The 24,814-nt window shown below is 37.2% G+C and overlaps 3 protein-coding genes across 3 annotated transcripts; 1 reads left to right on the top strand and 2 right to left on the bottom strand.

Moving 5' to 3' along the window:
* Positions 1 to 581: 581 nt before the first annotated feature.
* Positions 582 to 6,923, bottom strand: fam89a (family with sequence similarity 89 member A). Its single transcript, XM_023347206.1, has 2 exons — positions 6,513 to 6,923; positions 582 to 3,335 (listed from the first exon to the last, which is right to left on the bottom strand). Exons 1-2 carry the CDS (start codon positions 6,759 to 6,761, stop codon positions 3,063 to 3,065), a joined length of 522 nt encoding a protein of 173 aa, XP_023202974.1. The 5' UTR covers positions 6,762 to 6,923; the 3' UTR covers positions 582 to 3,062.
* A 5,982-nt stretch (positions 6,924 to 12,905) lies between these two features.
* sprtn (SprT-like N-terminal domain) lies at positions 12,906 to 18,123 on the bottom strand. The gene is made up of 5 exons (XM_023347261.1): positions 17,556 to 18,123; positions 15,767 to 15,866; positions 15,562 to 15,690; positions 15,202 to 15,475; positions 12,906 to 14,682 (listed from the first exon to the last, which is right to left on the bottom strand). Exons 1-5 carry the CDS (start codon positions 17,888 to 17,890, stop codon positions 13,916 to 13,918), a joined length of 1,605 nt encoding a protein of 534 aa, XP_023203029.1. The 5' UTR covers positions 17,891 to 18,123; the 3' UTR covers positions 12,906 to 13,915.
* A 787-nt stretch (positions 18,124 to 18,910) lies between these two features.
* exoc8 (exocyst complex component 8) lies at positions 18,911 to 24,777 on the top strand. The gene is made up of 5 exons (XM_005803429.2): positions 18,911 to 19,532; positions 20,354 to 20,999; positions 22,109 to 22,362; positions 22,992 to 23,240; positions 24,049 to 24,777. Exons 1-5 carry the CDS (start codon positions 19,029 to 19,031, stop codon positions 24,451 to 24,453), a joined length of 2,058 nt encoding a protein of 685 aa, XP_005803486.1. The 5' UTR covers positions 18,911 to 19,028; the 3' UTR covers positions 24,454 to 24,777.
* The last annotated feature ends 37 nt before the right edge of the window (positions 24,778 to 24,814 follow it).

Below are 24,814 nucleotides of genomic sequence, written 5' to 3'. Positions count from 1 at the left end.
GCTTTTATGTGTTCAGAAAACTTATGAGCATCAAAAATGATATTATGCACAAATTTGAAACCATTTATTCTGTTATAGTTGAGCCACAATCTATCTGTTTTGCAGTAGGATAATCTCAAATAAAATAAAAATATAAATTTTAATTTGATTAGTTGGACTTCTTAATTCTACATGGAGCAGCTTTAAAACCCAAAACACAGACCAAGCAGTCACTGTGATGGAGTATTATGGTCCCATTTCTTTGATGATTAGAGTAAAACAGATGAGAAAAGAGTTGGTAGAAAAGTCAAAGTGTAGAGGAAAAGTATTCAGAAGGAAAACTGAAAAAATGTTTAAACGAAGGGGAGAAAACGGACAAAATGTTGAGTTACTGCTGGCAGAAAAAATATTTTAAAAAGTGTAAAAAAACAACAAAAAGACATTAAGAAAACAAAAATATTGTCTAACCATGAAAAAAAAGTCAAGAAAACAGGACAAAATGTCAAGTAAGAGAAAAATGTTGACAAAAAAGTTTAAATGTAAAAGAAAAAAAAACTACAATGTCAAGAGAAAAATTCAAATGTAAAGGATAAGTTGAAAAATATAAAGAAAAAAAATCAAAATGTTAAAAATAAAGATAAAAAGCCAAGAAAATCTTTTTGAAATACATTTTCATACAGATAAAGTAAAGCAGCTGCTCAGACAGAATTATGGTGTCAATTATGAAACGTTGTTGACAATTTTCTCAAAACTTACCTTTTGACTTTATTTTCTAAATGTATCATAAACCTCTTTGACCTTATTCTGAAACTGGAAATGAAAACAAAAAGAAATGTCATGGCGATACGCCATCATACAATCCAAATCAACGGCCAGCGGTTCACTTTCCAGTCACCTCAAACAGGAAGCTGCAGCTTTACAAAGGCACCAGCTGTGATGAGACCCAACAGAAAAAACAACATCTATGGGGAAATCTAAAGAAAGTTCAGATTGTTGGTACAAAAACAATCAAAGAACCAAACATTCAGTTTATTACATGATAAAGATTAAAAAAATCTAGATTTTTGCAGAAGCTCAAAAAAAAAATTAGACTTTAACAAGTGGCAGCCATTTTGAAGTTTTCTAACAATGATAAGGAAGACAGAGATTTAAAATGCTAAAATGTTTTAAATTATTGATTGGAGTTGATAAAACTCATTTCTTTGCAGGTAAATAAATGCAAAATGACTTGATATGAACTGACCTACAGTCATTTTCCAGCATGAAATGACAAAAACTGACAGGTAATGAAATGGCTTTGAGGTGAAATGACCAGCAGCCATAAAAAACAAAACAGAAATATGATTTAATACATCTTATTTTTGACTATATAGTCATAAATTTAGTGTTTGTGAAGAGAAAACTGCTTGTTTGACTGCAGAGTAACTTTAAAAACATTCTTTAGATGAGATCATTCATTCAGCACCTTTAACTAAATACAATGCAGAGAGCAGGACCGCCATTGGTCTAAGACGGATAAGAAAACAAAATGGCCGCCCGACCTGGAAGAACTGCGATGTTACGCGCTACAGATGAAGGAAGACCAAGCAAATCAGTCCAGAATGTGTTTGTTGACAAACATTTACATCTGAAATGAGGCAGAAATTTCCCATGAATTAAAACTTTGTTAATATAAAGTCCCTCCGTCTCAGAGCTGGGCGATATGGCTTAAAGATCCAGTCTAAGTTTTTTCATCCCAGATCCGATTTCAATCAATTTTGTTGTTTTGCTCACTTACAGAAATTTTCAACTATCCAGTTTCTGAGGTGTAAGACAGCGTTTAGAAATGTTTATTTATGAGAATGTAATCATATTAGAAGAAAAAAGGACACAATTTCATAAAAAAAAAAACATCTTAAAATTAAAAAAGTTGTTTTAATGAGGAAAAGCTTCAGAGCTACCAGGATTTGATTGTTTCAAATCCTACTACTGTTAATAATTTATAAGCTCACAAAATGCTCATCTTTAATTCAAATTTAACATAAAATTCCAACTTTATTGTTGTATTATTTCAAACTCTACTGTAATACGACTCGGTTAATTAAAAACAAATAAATTGAAGCTTGATCCTGATATTTTATCATACAGTTGAACTAAATTCAAAGCAAAAATAAATATAACCTGTAAACAAACAAAGATGGCCGCCCTGATGTCACTCTGAATTATGGAAACCTGATGAGTGAATTGGAGGAGAAAAATCCAGAATTTTCCAAGAATTTAATCCTCAAAAATGATCAAACTGATTCATCGCCCAGCTCTAAACCTTTCCCTACACTTCCAGAATGAAAAAGACGTTTAGCTTGATGTAGATACATGAAATACAATGCAGCTGTTCAAATAGCAAGGCCACAAAGAAAAGTTCATTTCTGCTAATTCTGCTCTGATTTCCCACCGAACAGCACGTTTTAGGAATATGCAAACATTGCAGCTTGAACGTGAAAACAGAAACACGATTACAGATTTTCTTTTAAAGTTTTGAGTGAAGTTCTGCTCAGAAAAGGCTGGTTGTAACTGCAGAGAACGGACGCTACGCTGACCATAAAATGCTGCACGAATCCTCCCTGTACAGGAAACCAGCTCTGCTCCGTTTACTGGAAGGAGGATCTCACCTGAAAAACATTTTACCGATTTAAAGTTCTTCTTCCTGTTACCGAAGAGTCGGAAATACCTTTAAAATAAAATAAAAATCCCACCCTCCAGGTTTGAAGTCCAACTTTTCTGCTTGTACCTTCTGTACAAAACTTCCAAAGAGAGCAAAAAGAATAATAATAATAATTAAAAAAAAAGAATACTTTGTTATTTATATTACGTAATAAATAATAAAACTTTGTTCATATATTTTGATTATGTCTAAAAAAGAAAAAGAAAGTAAGAGTGACTGGCAGCAGAGTAAAGGAGTCCAGGTGATCTCAGCTCTGCAGACGGACAGGATTCCTCTTTGGCAGTCCGTTGCCGTCGGCAACCAGCCACTCTCTTCTCACAGCTTAGCTCCGCCCCCTAAAAAACATGGATCCGTCTGCAGAAAAACCGCGCAGATCGAGGCCTCAGATGGCGACGTTGAAGGACTCCCAGCTGTCCTTGCCGTTTTTGGCCGCCGTCACCAATGGTGACGCCTCCTCAGCGCCGGGGTGGTCGCCAGTGGGCGTGGCTCCGGGCTCCGCGTAGAACTCATCGTCCTCGTCGAAGTAGCCGTTCTCCATCATGCTGAGGCTGGAGGCGGCGCTCAGGTCGTGGCAGCTGCCCTTGTACTCCTGGATGGACTCATGCAGGGACCAGAGCTGGCACAGCAGCGACATGTCCTGCTGACGCAGACCCACCTACAGGGGGCGCAGTGCACAGGCGGCCATTAACGACAGATCAGGAAAAGGAAGCTTCAGGATGCATGAGGGGAATACGACGACGCTGAAGATGAAATCTGAGCTGCTTCTGATGAAATGTTGATAAAAACTAAAACCATGCAACAGGTTCTGCTGTCTGGATTCACTAAACAACCAGTGACCCGATTAAATAACAGGAAGTTCATCATTAATGAACAGGAAGTAGTGGGCGGATGGACGGACATAGAGATGAGCAGCAGAACAAATGGATGCATAGAAACATCCAAACCTGGAAAATCCTTCATATTCAACATTTCTCCACACTGCATAATAACTTTAAATGAAGCTCCAACATTACCATGTTTTTGTTTTTCACTAAAACAGTTTTAAATACTTAAAAACTAAAAACTGCAGAAACCTTCTGTAAAAACACAAATAACCATTTAATGCAGTGACTTCAAGCCATTTTCAACATCAGCATTCATTATTTTAATTTACCGAGGCATGTAGTGGGAATTTAGCTTATAATTAATTTACAGTCATTTGAAATATTTTCTGAAATTTATTTCATTTTTCATTTGCAGTGGTTTTTATGGTTGTGCAAATGGACAACATAGAGCTGAAAATCAGATTATCCACTGGAGGAAATAATGATTCAGTCATCTGACCTCCATACTGTTTTCCAGAAAAAGACATTTCACTGTGGAGCCGCAGCAACTCTGCATTGTTTTCACCGCCACAAACACACATGTGGCTTTAAAATATAGAACAACTACCGTGTTATTAATCTCTGTGAACTTCAAACGTTTAGCAAAAGACGGGCAGCTGCAAAACAAATCAATTTAAGCAGGGAAATTTGCTGCTGCAATACAAAAAAATAAGATTTTCAGCATTTTTTATCTTGTTATTGTTAGAGAAATGGGTCATTGTTGCAGCAGATGTTTGGCATAAATATTCCTGCCTCTGGGAAAGGAGTGGACGAGTTTCTGTAAAAACCTGTCAGGTGTTTGTTTACTGGAAGTTCCCGAATCCCTACCAGGGTTGTATTTGGATTTTTTTTTTTTTTTTTTTACCCCACCAGGGGGTCTTGTGTGGGCTCTAGTGTCCCTTATATGAAAGTAGGCTGACAGGAAACGGGGAAGACATGCGGCAAATGTCGTCGGGTCCGGGAGTCGAACCTGCGACGGCCGCGTCGAGGACTCAAGGCCTCCAAATACGGGTCGCGCTAACCGCTACGCCACCACGGCACGCCCGTATTTGGATTTTTAATTATAGTTTAGTTTTAAGAGTGTGTTTGCTAGTTTTTGTTAGCTATATATTACTTTTTTCATACTTTGGTTAATTTTTAGGTGAAGAAATGAAAAAGGTGAAAGTATTTAATGTTGCATATACACTAATTGGGTAATGAATAATAAACAGAAGACACTATTTTCAAAAAATACTGAAAAACAACTTATCTGACTTCTGCAGATAAGAATAAGTGCCGTAATTTGCAGAAAATGTATGTGAACAGCCAAAAAACCCAACGAATTTCAGTACATTTTAGTTAGTTCTATAAATGCACAACATAGTTCTAGTTAGAAAACTAATTTTAAACTACAACTTTATAGTTTCCCCCCATTAATTAACATTTTTATTTTATTTCAGGTAAATGTTTTCTCAGTTTTTGTTATTTTGTTTGTTTTAGTTAACTGTAATAACCTTGCTCCCTACTGAACGATACGCTCATTCTTCACCTCACGTTTCTTTTAGTATTTTTTGAGAAAGTGGTCATGACTCAGGTTTTAAAGTAACATTTAATGATTTACTTGAACCTTTAACGTTGGAGTTTTTTATTCAGGTAAAACATTGAACAGAAACGGCTTTTGCAAAGATGGTGAATGATTATCAGCAGTTGACGACTTTGTCAATCATTGCCGTAACGGGGTTCCTCAAGGGTGTGTACTTGGTCCTCTTATTTTTTTGTACTTCACACTTTATGGATAAGTGTTGCTCTGGCTTCCACTAAAGTAGATTTTAAAGTGTAATGTTCAATATTTAAATCTGAAATTGGGCTGCGCTGTTTTCTGTCAGTGCTAGCAATCCGCAAGGTAAACTTTCATATTGTACAAAGTTTGTTAAGTTCATGAGACGTTAAAAATGTCTATTTTTATGTATATCATTTGTAACTGTGCTGTCCTGCATTATTATTTTCAAAATAAGAGTTTTTATTGTTTTAATCTTTTCTACAATATGTTTGTTTTATCTATACTTGGCTACTTATTTTTCTTTTTATCTCCACTCATGGGCTTTTTTCTCAATTTGGAGTCATCTTTTATTTAGATTTTTTTTTTAGGGATGCACAATATACACAAACTTACATCGGCCGATATTAGTAATTTTTTAATATATCAGGACAAATGAACATGAACAACAGATATTTATTTTTATCTTGCTGCTGGAAATGGAATGGTATTTCCATTTCTAGTTTGAAATGGAAACTAATAGTTTGAAATGGAAGTGAATTATACATATTGTTGGTAAATATCGGTTATCGGCCATAAACGTTATATCAATATCAGCAAAATGTTCTAATTAGTGCATTCCAAATATTTTTTATTTATGAACTTTATTAGTTAGATTATTTTTTCTCTTTTCATATTGATCTGATAAATACAACTGGGCCAATATGAACAAAAGATATTTATTTCTTATGTTGTTCTTATAGGTTACTGGTAATATTGTTTCCCATAGGTGTTGAAATGGTGGTGAAATGTAAATAAAATCGGCGTATCCCTAATTTTTTTAATCTATGAATAATTTTATTAGCTTGACTTCTTTTCCTCTTTTCATTAAAATTCCTTATATAAAAATTAGGATGATATTTCAGTGTTATAAATAAAATCTGATCTGTTTTTAGCAAGAATTTAGTTTATTATAATAGGAAAACTACTTAAAAAATTAACCCTAACCCTCTCTTTATAAAAGGGTCATGTTTAATTTCTAACATATTTCTAACAAAATTAAGCCTCTGATTATTAGAAAACGAGAAACAACATAAAGCTTAACAACCGGAGTTTCCTTTCGGAGTTAATCTTGTTGAACAGGACGATTTCTCCGGGATTAAACGGCTTTTCTCTCGGGTGAAAAAACAACAACACGGGCTCAGTGGAGACGAACACTCCCTGAAAATGTTACCATTTCTTTCCGCAGGAGAGCCAGGGCAGCGTCCAGGTTGGCCGGCTTGCTGGCCAGCAAGCTGTCGGTGTTATTCCTGCCTCGGCTCAGGTCGTCCTGGATCATCGTTTTCTTCACGTACATCCTCTCCATTTCTCTCCACGAGCCGCCGCTCGAGTTCAGCAGCCCGCTCAGGCTCTTCGGCAGCGGCGGCAGACCCTCGATACAGGCCATTCCCCCCGCCGTACCGTTCGCTGACTTGCCATTCATGTTTCCGGTGAGTTACTAAATGAGTTCCGGCGGGTAATTTATAAAGCTGAAACGGAACGGTAAGTTGTTAAATCCAACAAACAGAGCGAGGGCGCAGCCGTCTCCGGAGCCGAACACACCGAGCAACAGTCGTGGCGATCTCTGCCGGAGGCGGAGAGGGACGCTGCGTTAAGTTAACTGAACCAGTGACGTAACACTTCCGGTGTGATGCTACAAACTAAAAGCCCCAACTCCTAAACTACAATTGATCTCCCTTTTTCAATATTTAAAGGGATAGTACGGAGATTTTGAAAGCTTATGAGTAGTATATTACGGAAGTACCACGGCGCATTAGGGCAATATCAGATAGAGAAAAAGGAGAACATTTCCGGCAAACAAAAAAAAAACTAAGAAATTTTTAGATTGATCTCAGAAAATTTCTAGAAAAATGAGAAAATATCTGAACTCCAAATGTTGAAAATTTGTCAGGAAGAAAAACTCTGAAATTTTGAAATTTAACTCATGAATTTCTAGAAAAATCAGAGAGGTTTCTGAGCTTCAATAGTCAAAATTTTGCAAGAAAAACTCAGAAATTTTTAGATTAAATTCAAAAACATGCACATTTCTGAGTTTCAAAAGTCAAACATTTTCAACTACATAAATTTTTTACTTTTGGAAGTGCACTTTTTTAGTTTCAAAGGATAAAAAATTTTTACTTTTGAAACGGAAATTGACAAAAATATGTACACTTTTATTTTAAAAAATAATTGCAGAAATTTTCTAAAAATCAAATATTGTTCAAGTTTTAGGAACAAAAATCTAAATTTAATAAACAAAATTTCAACTTTGACGTTAATTTTAAATAGATTTCCAGTTTTTAACTAAAATATTCAGATTTATTAGTTCATTTAGAACCTGCGGTATTTTTTCAACAAAAGCTCTGCGAAGAACCACAGAAATTTGCTGCTAGAAGAGGTTGAGTGGAGCTTTTATTCACAAAATGATATTTTTACACACACATATGACAAGATGTACAGTGATCACTATTACAAATCTGGTAAGAATTAAATAAAATTAAGGTCTTTAAAGTCTAATCCTTGAACATTTTTTGTCATCAGAGAAAGCAACACAACCTTAATACTGATTAAATCAACGGTCCAATATATTGATTTCACCAAGCGGCTTTTATTTTGAAATTTCCTTCTGGTTGCTTTATGCAAGTCGCTAAACATTTTTTTTTTTTTTTGGCTGAGTAGTTAAATCCGCTTCCTGTCACTTTAACACAGAAGCTGCGGGGCGTTTCCCTACAAACACTTAGAAACAACAATATTCCCCTTTTTTCCTTCTTGTTTTGTTTGATAATTTACTTTAGCAGGAAATGACTTGGATAGACATTATATCTAACTTGTCAGACTGCATGGTGTGTGTTTTTTTTTGAGGTCATGAAAAGGAGTGTGTGTGTCAAAGACAATAGTTTGAGCACAAAAGAGAGAGACGGTCCTCATTTCCACCCCCAAGCTCTGCTGCGTCCTTCCAACAAAGCAACTTAAAGAACCTTGAAGCTAAAACACAAAAGCATCACGCATGTTCCTCAGGAAGAGGGGCAAGTTTACCACACACAGAGATTAAGACTGGAATCTCAGATTCCCCAAATTAAAGCTGCAGTATTTAACGTTTATATAAAAATATGCTTTTTACATATTTGCTAAAACTGTTATGTTGTTGTGACAGTTTGTTATGAGCAGATAATCTGTGAAAAGATGGGCTACTGAAGAAATGCACAAAACCAACCAATCAGAGCCAGGAGGCGGGTCTTAGTGCTGTCAGTCATCCTCGTGGATGCGCCGCTAAATGTGCTAATGAGGGAGAAAAAACTTACCTTTACAGGAAAACATTTATCCGCCATCATGGTGTTTATGCTAACTATTATTAGCATTCATGACAGCACTAAGACCCGCCTCCTGGCTTTGATTGGTTGTTTACAGCGCCACAGGTGGGCAGAGTACCCCAAAATTGCACTCAAGTAAGAGTAAAAAAGTATTTTCTACTGAAGTACTGAGTAACTGATCAAATTATAAATCATTTAACATTTACAAATAATCAGATGGACCAATATTTAAAGATAAGTGGAAATTTAGGCATTTTAAGGACAAAAATGACAATAATCAATCATTTATATAAGTAAAATAAATAAATAAATAAATAAATAAAAAATCTTCCAAATCAGTTTGTTTCAATAGAAAACTTGTGAAACTTTAACAATACCTGCAGTTATATGTCTGTTCATGTTATCTTACAACACATTTTATTATCATATAATTGCAATATTTAAATTTTTAAAAAAGCAACAAAAAGAAGAAATAATGATATATTTAATTTAGGAGAGCTTTTCTCTCACTGTTTACCTGAATACTTTTATTTTGAATTAGCTGTGAAGTTTATTCATCACCAGATTGGATGGTGTTACATAAGGACATGGACTAGTTTTTACAGGATGCTTCTTATTTTGGCTGTTATGGAGGTGAAAGAAAACTGTTCTGGGTCAGATCAAAGATTAGATCCAGACCTCAAATGACTCGGCCATTTTTCACAGTACAGTGCTGGAAAACGACGACATGCCATTAAAAAAACCAAACAGACACCAGGCAGAGAAAAAAAACAAGCCCCTATATTTAGCTATTTGTAAGTCAGTTTTGTTTTATTTCAAGTGTACTAAGATATTTGCAGCAGCAACTGGACCAAAAATACTTGGTAAGATTTTGTGTATTTGCAGTGTAATTTAAGAAATGTGTGTTTAACGTTTCAGTTTTTCACTTCCAGGTTAAAATCTTATATTTTTGGTCTCATTTTTTTAGTGTAAATATCTTATTACACTTTGAACTACTGGAACTGGTACTTTCTTTATGAATATTAAAGACTCATTTACTTAAAACAAGCTCATATTTCTTCCTGAAAACTTACTTGTAAATTAGTTGTGTCTTATTTCAAGTGTACTAAGATATTTGCAGCAGCAACTGGATCAAAATTACTTGGTAAGATTTTGTGTTTTGCAGTGTTACAATCTCTTTCCCAGATCTGAACTAAAAAAATCCCCTCAAGTATTTAAAACCTGCTGAATGCTGGCTGTTGTTTCAAATAAATCTGTTAATCTGAATTCTGCATATTTTTCCTTGAAAAGCAACTCAACCACTTAATCCTGCTTCCAAATCTGAGAGTTCAGCAATAGAGATCAGGGTCAATACATTGTTTTTCCAGAGGTTTACCTTTTAAAACATTTCCTTCACCATCATGAACGGGTTAGGGTTAGGGTTATTAGACAAACGAAGGAAGATCCATGAACCCCAGCAGGGCTGTGTTAATCCTTCTGGCTAAACATACAATGGCTTTGAGTCAAATCCGGCTAATAAAGCTCTAAAGATTTCCACTAAGGCTTTGCTGGAAAGGATTTGCCTGTTTAAAACCACGACAATTTCAGTTGGTCTGTTTACCCCATAAAATGGCATCAGAACAGAAAAGACTTTGGGCCACCGAAAAAAAAAAAAAGTTCTGATTTTAATCTCTGAAATTTTCTGGAAAAACAAGGAAATTTCAGAATTTAAAAAGTTTAAGATGTGCTAAAAAAAAAAAACAAAGAAACTTCTGAACTTAAAAGTAAAACAATAGCTAGACAGCAATTAGGATTTTGAGATCAAACTTAGAAATGTTCTAAAGAAACATGGACAGTTTTGAGTTTAAAAAAGTTTTTTAAAATAAGAAACTAGAAAAATAAATCTGAAATTTTCAGATAAAACTCAGGAATTTTCTAGAATTTAGAATTGAAGCAAATTTCTGAATTTTCAGATCAATTTCAGACAGTGTGGAAAAATCTTGGAAATTTCTCAGATTGAAAATTTGTTATAAAAAAATCTCAGACATTTTATAAGACAAAAGGACATTTCTGAGTTTAGAAAACTGAAAAGCTTCAAGAAAGAAAAATAGAATTTTGAGATTAATACAAAATTTCTAGAAAAAACAAGTCAAAAATTTGCTATAATATAATTACAAAATTTGAGATCAAGCTCAGAAATTTTCTCAACAAAAAAAACGAGGACATTTTTGAATTTGAAATTTTGGAAATTTACTAGAAAACACTCAAAATCGAAAATTAAGACTTTAGAAACTTTGACATTTTGATGGTTTATCCAAAGTCTTAGTTTTTACTTTGATCTTAAAGTTTCTGATTTTCTCCTAGAATATTTTTAAAATTTTCAAACAAAGAAATGTATTTGTTTTTGTGAGAACATTTTCAATGAAGTAAATGTTTGACTTTTGGAAATAAAATTAATATCAACATTTCTGGGATTTGCAGTAAATTTGCTCCTTTCTTTGTATCAACGACGACCCCAACACACCTGTGGAGATGAATACCTTCAAACTGTGAAGGTATTTGTTAAGTTAGCTGGACTCTGACAGCATTAGCTTCTGCAGAATAAGTTGCCTGCTTTCCTTGCAGGACGTCTTCCCCCTCCTGCAGATGCTCCGGCCTCTAAGCGTGCCGCATTATTCTGCTGCAGCAGCAGCTGAGCTGAACTCGGGTCTCGTCTGGGACGCATCACTGTCAGCGTGAGACAAAAGGCCGACAGGAAGGAGGGAAGGCGGCTGCTAGGGTTCGGGGCGGTTCGGCCTCCCACGGGGAGTCAACACGCAGCAGCAGGTCAGGACAGAGGAGCGGCAGCTGCTGTGAGCGACGGCGTCTTCCTCACAAAACGATTCTTCATCCTGTTGTCAAACAGGAAACGGATCAGACAAACTGCTGCGTAAGAAATGTGAGAGAAAACACTTCTGGGGGTTTAATTAGGCCAACAGACGGTTGAAATTTAGAGGCAATGCTTGTTGTTTCTGCAGCGTCTGCGATCAACAGCTGGCCCCCGTAGCCTTGACCTCTGACCTTTCCATTCTGCCCCATTTTCTGCTCAAACATGCCCACAATCCATCTGGACGTCCCTTTGAAGCTGAAAACAATAGCAGAGACATTTCAACCTGTTTTTACTCAAGTAAAAGTATTTGGTAAAAAAGTACTGAGTCAAAACAATCATTGAATATTTAAAAATTACATCATCAGATGTAACATTAATGTGGAAATTTTGGTATTTTGAAAACCAAAATTAAAATAATTCATGTAAATAAAATTTTTAAAAGTAATTGTCTTTCAGTATAAAACTTTAACAAAAACTGAAGGTGTCTTTTTGTTCAGCAAGACTGTTCTTCATTCATTTAAGCTACAATGAGTAATCAGAAATTTTACTTAAGAGTAGAAATACTTCATAATAAAATGACTCAAGTAGATGTAAAAAAGTAAAATTTTGATTAAAAATCTATTTGAATATTGAGTAACTGATCAGAACATCGATAATTTAATATTTAAAAATGACACCTTCAGACAAACACCAACGTATTTATGTAGAATCTTTTTATTTTAGACTAAAATGAAAATAATTTATACAAATAACATAATTACAAAATATCAAAATCAGCCCAAATAAATCAAAATCAGTTTCTATCAATATAAAACTTATTAAACTTTTAAAACACTGAAAGCATCTCTGGTGGATTTCTAGTAAAAACATGTTTGATTTTTACTCAGTGGATAGAAAATCCAGATATTTTACTCAAGTTGAAGTAGAAATACTTCATAATAAAGTTACTCAAATAAAAAGTACTAAAAAGTAGTAAAATACTGAATTTTGAAATTAGATGACTTGTGAAAGTTGCTACATTGGAGTATTAGAAACGGGTAAGGAAAATTACAAGAATAAAATAATAAAATTACGACAAATCATATTATTACAACTTTATTCTTAAGAAATGTTCTCAGTATGGCCCTAAAACTCTCATTGTAGGTTATTAGTTGCACTGAAAAAGTTTGATTTAGCTTGTCAAATAAATACGTCAAAATTTGCTGCAATACAAACGTTAAAGGCGTCAAAATAATCAAATCTGCATCCAAAAGATCCAAACATGGAGAAGCAGCATTCAGCTTCTAGGCAACACAAATCTGGAACAAACTTCCAGAAAACTGCAAAACTGCCGAAACATTGAGTTCCTTTAAATCAAGCCTAAAACCAACTTGATTAGATCAATAGCTGGAACATTGACCAATGAATGAATAATGAAGCAAAATCAATATTAGTTTAATCAATAAAATGATTTATTTGGCAATGGAAAGCTTAGAATACTTTACATCAGAACCGTCTTTCAAACACACATAAAAACGAAACGACTATAAATACAAAGTGAAGCATTGAACTGTTCTGTTAATTTCCTGCAGAAATATCAGAGATAAACATCATCGATCGTTTCCCTCTGCAGTGGAAACAGGAAGACGTGCAAAAATAAAGAGCCGACGACAGAGAAACCTGATTCTCCTGACGCAGCTTGGAAGTGAAGGGCAGATAAATCCCCACAATCCTCAGGGGAGCTTTCCGTGGTCTGCACACGGCGGCCATCTTTAAAACGTCAATTATTTGCTAATTGTGAAGGCAGAAAAACTGAAGAGCTCAGACCTGAGTCGATTCTGCAGAACTGATAAGCATCATAAAACATTCAGCTTCACTGATTTCTACAGGAGAGAAGATGAGAACCAACAAACAACCAAAGGTATCAAAGGTGAAAGGCAACAAGAAACTGAAATCTACGGAAGGTGATTAGGGCCACCAAGACAAAAAGAAAAAAAAAAGAATTGCAACTTTTTTTCTCAGAATTTTGATCTCAGAACATTAAAGTCAAAATTCTGAGGTTGCAGTCAAAATCTTCTGGGAAAAAAATTCTGAGATTAAAGTCAAAATTTTGTGAAAAAAATTTGTCTGAATTGTGAGATTAAAATCAGATTCATGAGACAGATGTCATAATTCAGAGATTAAAATCCAATTTCTGACTATTTTCTCAAAGTTCTGACTTGATTTCAGAATATTAAAGTGAAAATTCTGAAAACAAAATCTAAATTCTGAGAGAAAAAATATCAGAATTTTGAGAATAAAGACAGAATTCTGAGAATAAAGACAGAATTCTGAGAATAAAGACAGAATTCTGGCAATTTAATATTAGAGTCAAAATTGTTTTTTTTGTTTTTTTTGGCCCGTATCCTCTTCAGTATAAATTCCTAAAATCTGTGACAGAGTTTTTAATTTAAAAGCCATTCAAGAAAGGCAGGAATCAAGATGCTCGTTAATTTTTTGCTCCTGAATTTTAGCCTGGCAGACAGGACAGCTGACCATCATCACCGAAGAGGAGGAAGAGGAGGAAGATGAAGAAGAGGAGGAGCTCCCGCTGTGAAGCGATGTTGAGGTGGCGGCAGACGCCGTCTGCGTCTTTCCTGGCTCCCTCGCTGCTGCTGAGCTGCTGCTCAATGTCTTCTCAAAGAAATCAAAGATCCTGGCTGAGCTGCTTCGGTCGTCCCGCAACCGTTTCCTTGACGACTGACCTCCATTTTGAACGCCAGAGTCGCTGAAATACTTGGACTGAGCCGGCGTTGCAGCGCCGCCTTCAGGTGCTGCTGGCTTTAGAGGTGAAAGCTGCAAACTGGAGTTGGATGTAGAGGACGGGGAAGTCTCTGTGGTTTCTCCTGAGTTCCTGATGGTGGCGCTGTTGAACAGATCCTGAATGGAAGCTTGTTTCATCCTCTCTCCCTGAGATTTGGGAACTTTAACCGGTGAGCCGTTAACGTTGGTGAAAACTCTGGTGTTTCCGACGGATCTCTTCGCAGGAGGTTTTACTCCGAAAGAGGGTCGGGCGTTTGAGATGGAGTTGGTTTGATCCGATAAGCCAAAGCGAACTGGAGAGGAGATGGAGCTGGACGAAGAAGGCACTGATGGAGAGGAAGAGGAGGAGATTTGGGACTTCCCTCCCAGCAGGAAGCCTCTCCCACTGAAAGGGATGACGTTCCTGATGTCCTGAGATCCAGAAGCTGAGAACAAAAATAAGGCAGGAGCGAACGGTTATTGTAGAAATTGGTTACTCTCTCAAATATTCTGACAATTAATTGATTATTTTTTACCATTAATCAATTATTCTGACAATTAATTGCTTATTTTGATGATTAATCAACTATTCTAACAATTAATCGACTACTCTGATGATTAATCGAATTAAAAATTTTATTTACAGAATTTAAAACGGGTGAAGTTAAGACTATGCCACATGAGTTTTGTTTAGAACATATTTACAGATATAGGACTTTAATCTTAAATTAAAAGTATTTCTTTTTGAAACTGTTTTGCCTTAATGCTTTGAGTGTGTTGTTCTTTCAACAAATTGCCTTTTCCTTTAGTCTGTATGCTCCAGTTAACAATTAATCGATTACTAAATTAGTTGACGATTATTACAAACAATTAATCACAATTAATCGTATCATCCCTAATCAAAACCAACTGAACTGCTTGGAAAGTTAAACCTGAACACTGCAGATAAGTTAAAACCAAATCACCTTTGACTGTTTCTGAAAGTTTCCCATTTCCTGCCGTCTTCTTCTCTGAGGTCTTCTTGTTTTTTTTCCCGTATCCTTCAGGTTCTTTGACCTTAATGTAAGTTCCACCGCATGACCTCCGGTGGTCCTCCCACCAGGGGTCCAGAGAGGACGGGGCCCGGTTCATGGCCCTCTTCACATACCCAAAGTAAGGCTTGCGGTTCTGGCAGGGCCCATTGCATCGCCACCAGTGCTGCCGGTAGACATCAACTTCATCATGGAAGCTGTGGTAGATCTAAAAAGACAACAAGAAAAGCGAATTTCAGATCAAACTGAGGATTATCAGCTGATAGAGGTCAGTGGAGAAGAAAAAACGCCTACAGTGATTTTGGTCCCACTGGCTTTGTTGATCCTGTTCATGTGTTTGCAGAACTCGGGTCCGTGTCCGTCTCTGTCTCGATCGTTCTGGGTCACAAACAGGAGCGCGTGAATCATTTCATGGAGGAGAGTCTGTGAAACAAACAGGTAGCAACATCAGTATATTAAAAATACAAATAAAAATCTTTCTTTTACAATAAAGTCTGACCTCAACCAGATCTTTTCTGGGCCTCAGCTTCAGCAGAGGCTCGCTGAGCCGGATCGAACAGAGTCCGCCTCGGCCTTCATAAGAACACACACCGGCACACCTACAGAAAGATAACACACACAAAAAACAGGAAACTGCTTATTATTTATTCAGAAAATTAACGTTTGCATAAATATTAATTTAAATTCTTAAACACCTAATTTTTCTTTGCTACTTTACAAAAAGAAAGGAATATGATATCTATAAATATCGGTTATTCGCCATTAAATGAATCTGATTTTAATGTGTAAAATAAATGTTAAAAGAAAATAAAAAAGAGCAAATGAAAAATGACCAAGTTACAGAAAATTTTATAAAATAAAAGGTCTGACTGACAGAATGCAAATTGTCACACTGTTTCCAGGGATTATTTAAATGATCCATTTTATAATAATCTTGTTAAAAGTGTGTTTTGAGATTAATATTTTGATTTGTTATTAAAAGAAATATTCAGAATTGCTCCTATGGGAATCACAATCTTGTTTTCTCTGCTCAGAATATGAACCTCTTACTCAGAGGCAACCTGTAGAGCAGGGGACCCCAGAGTGGGTCCTGGAGGGCCGGCATCCTGCATGTTTTAGTTCTCTCCCTGGTGGCATCAACAACCTTTTCAGCATGTCAATGCTCTTCGTAGGCCTCTAACGAGTCATCATTGGATGAGTTAAACCAGGGAGAGAACTAAAACATGCAGGATGCCGGCCCTCCAGGACCCACTTTGGGGACCCCTGCTGTAGAGAAAGTAGTCACGGAAAGCAGATGAAACGTTTCAGGATTGTTTTGACGTTACAGATAGGATTGCTCTTTGCCAGCCACATGAATTTGCATTTTCTGAAATGGTTCGGCTTGTTCTGTGTTTTGAAATTAGCTCCCATTGCCATGGAAAGGAAGTTTTATGTTCAGCTGCTGAGTTTTGGAAAGTGCTGTGGAGCAAAGTTCATGCTGAGGTCAGGGGAGGAGGACTGCTCTGTCCACATGTATTTTGTGGTTCTGAATGAGTCTCCTGAGGTTTTGTGTGTGGCGAACCGGGGGTCACTTTTAGGACCCGGCATTCTCATTCTGGGCTGGACTCCACCCGGACTGCTCCCTCACACTGATCCGGTTTGTGGTTCTTCTCATGGACACAAGCAGCTACATGTGTTTCCATTGACTAGTCATCATTCCTCCTCATCAACAGGAGATGTCTTGGACTTTAAGGGCCATGAAATGAAAATTTTTGTTTGATTACAAGATTATACTCATAATATTAGCAAATAAATGAAAATTGCCAGAAAAAACATCTTGTAATTGTGAGAACATTGTATTCTTGAGAAAAAAAGTTATCAGGTACTCTTGTGACCAACTTAGTCCTTGCAGTTCTTTCTTCTGAATTGTTTGTACAACCTTTTCAACATCCTGCTGCTGATAATAATTTGATCCTGATGTGTTAAAAGGTTAAATATTTCTATTAAGTATTACCTGTAACATTTACACCAAAGTATAGCTTCACAAGATGCTCAACATTCCTCATTTTAATGAGGAATATTCTCTCATTCAAAGTCCAAATAAATAAAAGTTAAATTATATCACTTTGAACAAACGGCCAAAACATCCCAATATTTCAAAAATCAAATCGATCGATCAATTTAATCGATTAATCGTACACGTCCTTCAACACAAACTTTGAAAATCAGAAGCATCCGTCTATGATTTTGTGTTGAGAAATGCTGGCATTTCTGCCTTATTCCTAATGATTAAATAAAAAATGTCTTACAGAGTCATTCTGGGGCTCCACTTGACCTCCACTCCGTTGAGTTTCCCCCAGAAGAACATGTCGTTGAACTCCAGAAACATGGATCTCAAGTCCGGGTTGGGGTCCAGCGTCTCCCAGGACTCGTCTACGATGCTAAGCGGCCTCTCGGGCTGAGCGGTCGGCGGATTCCAGCGGGTAACATCGCCGCTGCCGCCTCCATGTGGCTCAACTTTCTGTTTCTTACTGCTATGTCCGAAGTCATTATCCAGAAAACAGTCCGGTGGGATCTGGGAAGTCTGGTATTCCGTGTCGAACTGTTCCTGAAGCTGAATGGCGAGCAGGAAATCAGCATCCATGACAACAACAACAAGTAGCAGGAGGCTAACTAGCTTTGTTGCCCGGTATTCATGTAAAATAAAAACAACCTAAGTTCTGGAGTGAACAACAACTTCGACCAGATCATAATAAAAACCTGTCAAAGTAAAAGTCCGTGGGTTTTTGTCATATTTCCGAATTAAGCCATATTTTCTGAGCCAAGAGTAACAACTAACTGCCAATTTGCTCAAAACTAAAGCCGATAAGTCAAAGTGCTGCAGTGCAAGTTATGTATTTCCGGTAGTGTTAAAAAATAAAAGCATCAGTTTTTGGAGTAGCTTCAGTCATTTGGCAGATTTTCAACATTTTTGTTTAAAATCTAAATAATAAAATGACTTGAACTAAAAACTCTCAATTAATAAGATACATTTGGCCGTTATTTACGAGATTTCCGGCGTTAACTCGTAAACTAGATCACGCTTTCCCGTCAAAACCTGACCCGGATCTTGTTCTGCGGTCAAGTCAGATATGCTTTGGATTTTGCATACTGAAAATACATTTGTTTAATATTTAATATGCAGAGGTGAGGAAATACTCAAAGCATAAGAGTATGACTACTTCAAAATATTATTTTATTCAACTAAAAGTAAAAAGTATCAGTTCAAGAAAATACTCTAGTAAGAATAAATAGGTCATTTGGTAAATAGTCTGTCAGAATTCTGAAGGCAAAAAAAACAACAAAAAATGATGAGGGAAAACCTCCCGAAAAAAAGGAAGAATTCTGAGATTAAAGTCATAACTCTGAAAAAGGTAATACATCTGAGAGAAAAATAAGAAATCCTAACTCTGGGTCCCTAATTAAATTCTGTGGTAAAATAATAAATAAATAAATAAATAAATAAATAAATAAATAAATAAATAAATAAATAAATGTGGTTCAATACAAACGTTCCATTATTTCAATTTTATTGTATTTTATTTAGCTGTGTAGACTAGAGCTTACCTTCCCAATATGGCGGCGCTGTTGACGTGCTAGTCCCCGTGACGTTCACAATCCGGGTGTCCGCCTTCAAACAACTTCCTGTTTGTGTATTAGCGGATATGAAGGAGTTTTTCCGCTGTTCTCATTCCTCTCTGTCCCAATTCTACTGTTGATTTAATAAAAACTGAGGACTAAAGATGTCTGAAACCGGGAACCGACTACGGAAGCTTCTCGAATCGCCCAATTTCGACCCGCAAAGCTACGTGAAGCAGCTGTCCCAGCAGTCCGACGGAGACAGAGACCTGCAGGAGCATCGGCAGAAAATCCAGAATCTGGCCGACGAAACGGCCCAGAATCTCAAAAAGAATGTTTACAAGAACTACAGGCAGTTCATCGAGACGGCCAAGGAAATCTCATACCTGGAGAGCGAGATGTACCAGCTGAGCCACATCCTGACCGAGCAGAAGAGCATCATGGAGAGCATCACTCAGTCCCTGCTCTCCACGGATAAAGATGAGACCTCCAAGGAGATGCAGGCAGCTTTCCCCAAGGAGACAGAGGAGCTGAAGCAGAGGACGCTCACCTCCCTGCTGGAGAAGGTGGAAGGAGCAAAGAACATCATGGACATCCCGGGGAGACACCTGGTCTACAATGGAGACCTGGTGGAGTTTGACGTGGACAACATGTCGCCCATCCAGAAGGTGAAATGAAATAATTACTTCGAATGTGTAAAATGTTAGCAGAAATAAATGAGAAGAAAACAAACACAATAAATAAAGTCAAACATAAAAAATAGGGCTTGACGATTAATCGGATAAAAATAGCACGTTCTATAAATTTCTCATTTAACCACTTAAATGAGAAATGTAAGTCTTTGCTATGCAATGTTAGAAATACATCAAAACATACAAATAAATTATTCAATTCCTTTTTAAAATAATAATCTAAACATTTTATTGCCTACAATGCAACATTCCTTTAGTAAATCTGAACAAGTGGCACTGAAGCTAAAAACATATTCATAGACAAAGTACTTACCTTACTATCTGTAACGTCAAAACTTGAATGCAAAATGTATGTTTTTCTTACATTTTTGGCTGAAGCTCTGCTCTGAATATGTTGCTGTTTTCAGCAAATTGATTTAAATATATAAATATGTCCACCAGAGAAAAAAAAACACAAGTTCAACTAAATATTCAGTACAGACCAAAAGTTTGGACACACTTTCTAATTGAATTCAATGAGAAGGTGTGTCCTAACTTTTGGTGTGTACTGTATATGGTTTCTATGGTTCATAATATGTAGACTAAAATAAATATTGGTGATTTTAGTACAAAAGTAATTTTTCCTTGACAACCATGCTTGCCATCTTGAATTTTCCAGTGGCTGGTGGATTTGTCTCAGTGAATCAAGCTTGTGGGAACATCTGTGCCAAGTCATATCAAAGTTTTTTTATTTTGTTCAATATTCTGCTGCACAAAATAATCTTTAATTGGTTTGGCACATTTCTTGTTTTTACCAGGTTCACGCTTTCCTCATGAACGATTGCCTGCTGATCGCCACCTGGCTACCCAACCGCAGAGGCACGGTGAAGTACAAATACAACGCCTTGTACGACCTTGAGAGCTTCGCCGTGGTGAACGTGAAGGACAACCCCCCCATGAAGGACATGTTCAAGATCCTCATGTTCCCCGACAGCCGCATCTTCCAGGCGGAGAACAGCAAAGTGAAGAAGGAGTGGCTGGAGATCCTGGACGAGACCAAGAAGAACAAAGCTTCCAAGGAGAAGCACAAGAAGGAGGAGGAGGTCCCCACGTCTCCGGTGCGGGCCGAGGTGTCCACCAACCCCTTCGACATGGAGGACGAGGAAACGGTGGAGTCAGAGGATGGCGTGGATCTCAGCCTGGAGTGGATCCAGGAGCTGCCGGAGGATCTGGACGTGTGCATCGCGCAGAGGGACTTCGAGGGCGCAGTGGACCTGCTGGACAAGCTGAATGAGTATCTGAAGGACCAGCCGGCGACGCCCAGGGTGAAGGAGCTCCGGGCGAAGGTGGATGAGCGTGTGCGGCAGCTGACGGAGGTCCTGGTGTTTGAGTTGTCTCCAGATCGCTCCCTTCGCGGTGGACCTAAAGCCACCCGGCGGGCGGTGTCCCAACTCATCCGACTTGGTCAGTGTTTCTCAAAGTGGGGGAAGATGAGAAAACAAATACAAAAAAATTAATTTTTCTGTCATAAATTTAAAGTTTTGTAGTTATTATAAAATATAAGTTAAAATTAACTTATTGAATATGGAGGTAAAAGTTAGAAAATGGAAATTCAGGAAAACACAGTTTATCAAGTTGCTTTGCTCCTCAAGCTAGAAATGGAACAATTTCTGACAAGAAGATGAATGAAGCTGCTTCAGAAACCTAAACTGTGGAGAAAAATATTACTTTTTTTATCAAAAGAGGGGTGGAGGTGGGAAATTTTACCTGGTAATATAGCAACCTCAGATCAATGATCATAATATATTACTTGAGAAAATGTTCCACCATGGAACATGTTGCCAAGTAAAATCAGAAGGTATGAGGTTAACATTTCTGCTACATGAATGTAATAATTATTGAATAGTAAATAAAAATGAGGAGAAAAAAGGTAAAATTCTTTTGTTTTTTTACACATTTTGTGGCATCGTCTGCAGGTTGACTAAGGGGGTCTCTGGCTAGAAGCTAACACTATTTGGGCGACCATGATGTGGAAAAGTTTAGGAAACACTGAACTAACTCACTCACTCTTTGGTTACCTAGCAACTCACTCATTCTTTGGTTACCTAGCAACTCACTCACTCTTTGGTTACCTAGCAACTCACTCATTCTTTGGTTACCTGAGTAACTGGTGCAGCAGCAGTTTAAAGTTTTACCACAGTGCCTCATAACAGCTTAAAAATAAAAAAACAATGGTGTGGAATTTGGTAGTATTTCAGATATTTAAAACAAAACACTAATCAATGTTTTTCAGCCATATCACCCAGCACTTTCCTTGCTTATTGACTTTGTGGCTATTTTTTAGAAACTTTTCCAACAAAAACAATCGGTATCTGCAGGTCAGTCTTTCCAAAACTCAGTGATTGTTCAGAAAACTGCCCACTAAACCAAATTGAAGCTAAAAAAGTGCAACTATTGATCAAATCCTTCACAAAACATATTTTAATAAATACCAAGGTCCAGACTTGTGTGTTGTATTGGAAAATCAGTGATACTGCAATGTATCACTGTATAATGGATTCTGCTGGTTCCAGGTCAGTCCACCAAAGCATGCGAACTCTTCCTGAAGAACCGCGCCGCCGCCGTCCAGACAGCGATCCGGCAGCTTCGCATCGAAGGAGCCACGCTTCTCTACATCCACAAGCTCTGTAACATCTTCTTCACCAGCTTGCTGGAAACCGCCAAGGAGTTTGAGATGGACTTTGCGGGAAACACGGGCTGCTACTCGGCCTTCGTGGTCTGGTCCAGGTCGGCCATGACCATGTTTGTAGACACCTTCAGCAAACAGGTCAGCGAAGATGCTAAGAGACGGGTTTAAAGGTGTTTTCACACCTGACACTCTGGTAGATTTGGTTCAATTGTGGACCAAAATTGCAACATTTGTTACATTTTTGTGGTTCGCATATAAGGACCATTTGTATATAGAAAAAAAAGGAGTAAATTTATCTAAGAAAAACAGGGAAATGTCTGAGTTTCAAAAGCTGAAAATTTGCCAGAAAGAAATCAGAAATTTTCAGATTAACCACAAATTTTTTAGAAGAAATGTGGAAATTTCTGAGTTTCAAAAGTTGAAAATCTGCTAGAAAAAGCTAAAAAAAAAAAAAATTGGATTAATCTTTGAAATCTTCTAAAAAAAATTAGAAAATTTTGGAAAAACAATCAGAAATTTTGAGATTGATTTTGTAAACTAAATGGAACAAAGGTTAAGGCTTGTTTTGGTTGTATTTACCCAGAATGCCATGCGCTTTAGTTCACTTCCTGCTTTTGGAGCGATATCCGCTCTGCTTTGCATTCACATCTGGATTCAAATATCTCCAGAGTTCACTTCAACTAAACAGAGGCCGAGGTTTTTAGGTGGACCAAAATGCTTGTTATAGAAATATTCTTTAGCTTGATGAATGTTTTCCACTTTTCCAGGTGTTTGACAGTAAGGAGAGTCTGTCCACAGCAGCTGAGTGCGTCAAAGTGGCCAAAGAGCACTGCCAGCAGCTGACCGAGATCGGCCTGGACCTGACCTTCACTCTGCAGTCACTGCTGGTTAAGGACGTCAAGGCGGCCCTGCAGAGCTACAAGGATATCATCATCGAAGCCACCAAGCACAGGAACTCAGAGGAGATGTGGAGGAGGATGAACCTGATGACCCCTGAGGCTTTGGCCAAACTCAAGGTGGCGCCGACTGCCTGTGTCCCATCTTTTGTCCTGCTTTCTGTATTGTTCTTTTGGAAGCTGAAGTATTTTGCTATATTTTATGAGATTTTGAGTCCTTTTTAAGGCTACAATTTACCAAGAATACACAGATAAAAAGAAACAGTGGGTGGAAAATGTTTTTTCTGAATTATAACTCACATGAATGTGGCTACACTGTAAAATCTATGGGAGACTCACATTTATTAGTTTTAGTTTAGTAAACAATTGTTTAATAAACGATTAATCATTTAGCAAACAATGAATTGCTTACTAAATGATTAATAATTTACTAACCAATTAATCTATAGTTTACTAATAAATTGTAAGTGAAAAAATAATTTAGGTTTAATTATTTAGTAAATGATTGTTTAGTAAACAATTAATCATCTAGCAAATGATTAATTTTTCACTAAATGATTAATCGTGTACTAACCGATTAATCTATCATATACCAAACAATTGTAAATGAAAAAGGTTTTTAAGCTTGTAGTAAATGATTGCTTAGTAAACATTTAAGTCTTTGCTAAATTATGAAATGTTTAGTAAATAAGTAATTGTTCACTAAACGTTTAACTGCTTATGAAATGATTAATTTGTCATTTATTAAACAATTGAAAGCAAAATATAATTGAGTTATTAATCGTTTAGAAAACAATTAATTGCTTATTAAATTAGTTGAGGATTATTTCAGTAACTGATTCATTGCGATTAATCCGATTAATCATTTCAGCCCTAAAGGCAACACAAATATTTTTTGTTACTGCTACAATCTTCTCTTTTGTTGCAGGAAGAGATGCGCAGCTGTGGTATCAACTTCCAGCTGTACACAGGCGACGACTGCTGGGTCAACCTCAGTTACACGGTCGTAGCCTTCACCAAGCAGATGATGAGCTTCCTGGAGGAAGGCCTGAAGCTCTACTTCCCCGAGCTGCACATGGTGCTGCTGGAGAGCCTACGGGAGATCATCCTGGTGGCCGTGCAGCACGTCGACTACAGCCTGCGCTGCGAGCAGGACTCCGAGAAGAAGTCCTTCATCCTGCAGAACGCCAGCTTCCTGCACGACACCGTGCTGCCGGTGGTGGAGCGGCGCTTCGAGGAGGCCGTGGGCAAGCCGGCCAAGCAGCTGCAGGACCTGAGGAAGAGCACGAGGCCAGTGCGGATCAACCCTGACAGCACCACTTCCTTGGTGTGAGGCGGTCAGGAACGCCCACGCATCCGTTCCCTCCCTGCAATTTCACAGCTGACTGAAACACTAATTACTGCTTTTGGTTGTGAGGCTGCAGCAGCAGCAGCAAAATGAAAACAGTAAGCACAACTTTTCTGTTCTCACATAAAGGTTTATTTTGGTTTATGAAAATAATTCCTCTTCAAGAGTTGGACATAGCAAATACATTGCAAAACCAAAATCTAAGCAAGTATTTTAGTGTAGTATCCAGTGTAAATATCTTACTACACTTAAAATAATAAGCTATAGAAGCTTGTTTTATGTCAATAATTCCCTAATATTGATGAAAAGTTCCAGTTCTATTGCCAGATTATTTCACTTATAACAT

The sequence above is a fragment of the Xiphophorus maculatus genome, chromosome 15 (assembly GCF_002775205.1).
Source record: "Xiphophorus maculatus strain JP 163 A chromosome 15, X_maculatus-5.0-male, whole genome shotgun sequence".
NCBI classification, from domain to species: domain Eukaryota; kingdom Metazoa; phylum Chordata; class Actinopteri; order Cyprinodontiformes; family Poeciliidae; genus Xiphophorus; species Xiphophorus maculatus.
The sequence above is the reverse complement of the archived record's forward strand: the minus strand, read 5'-3'. Positions and strand labels throughout refer to the sequence as shown.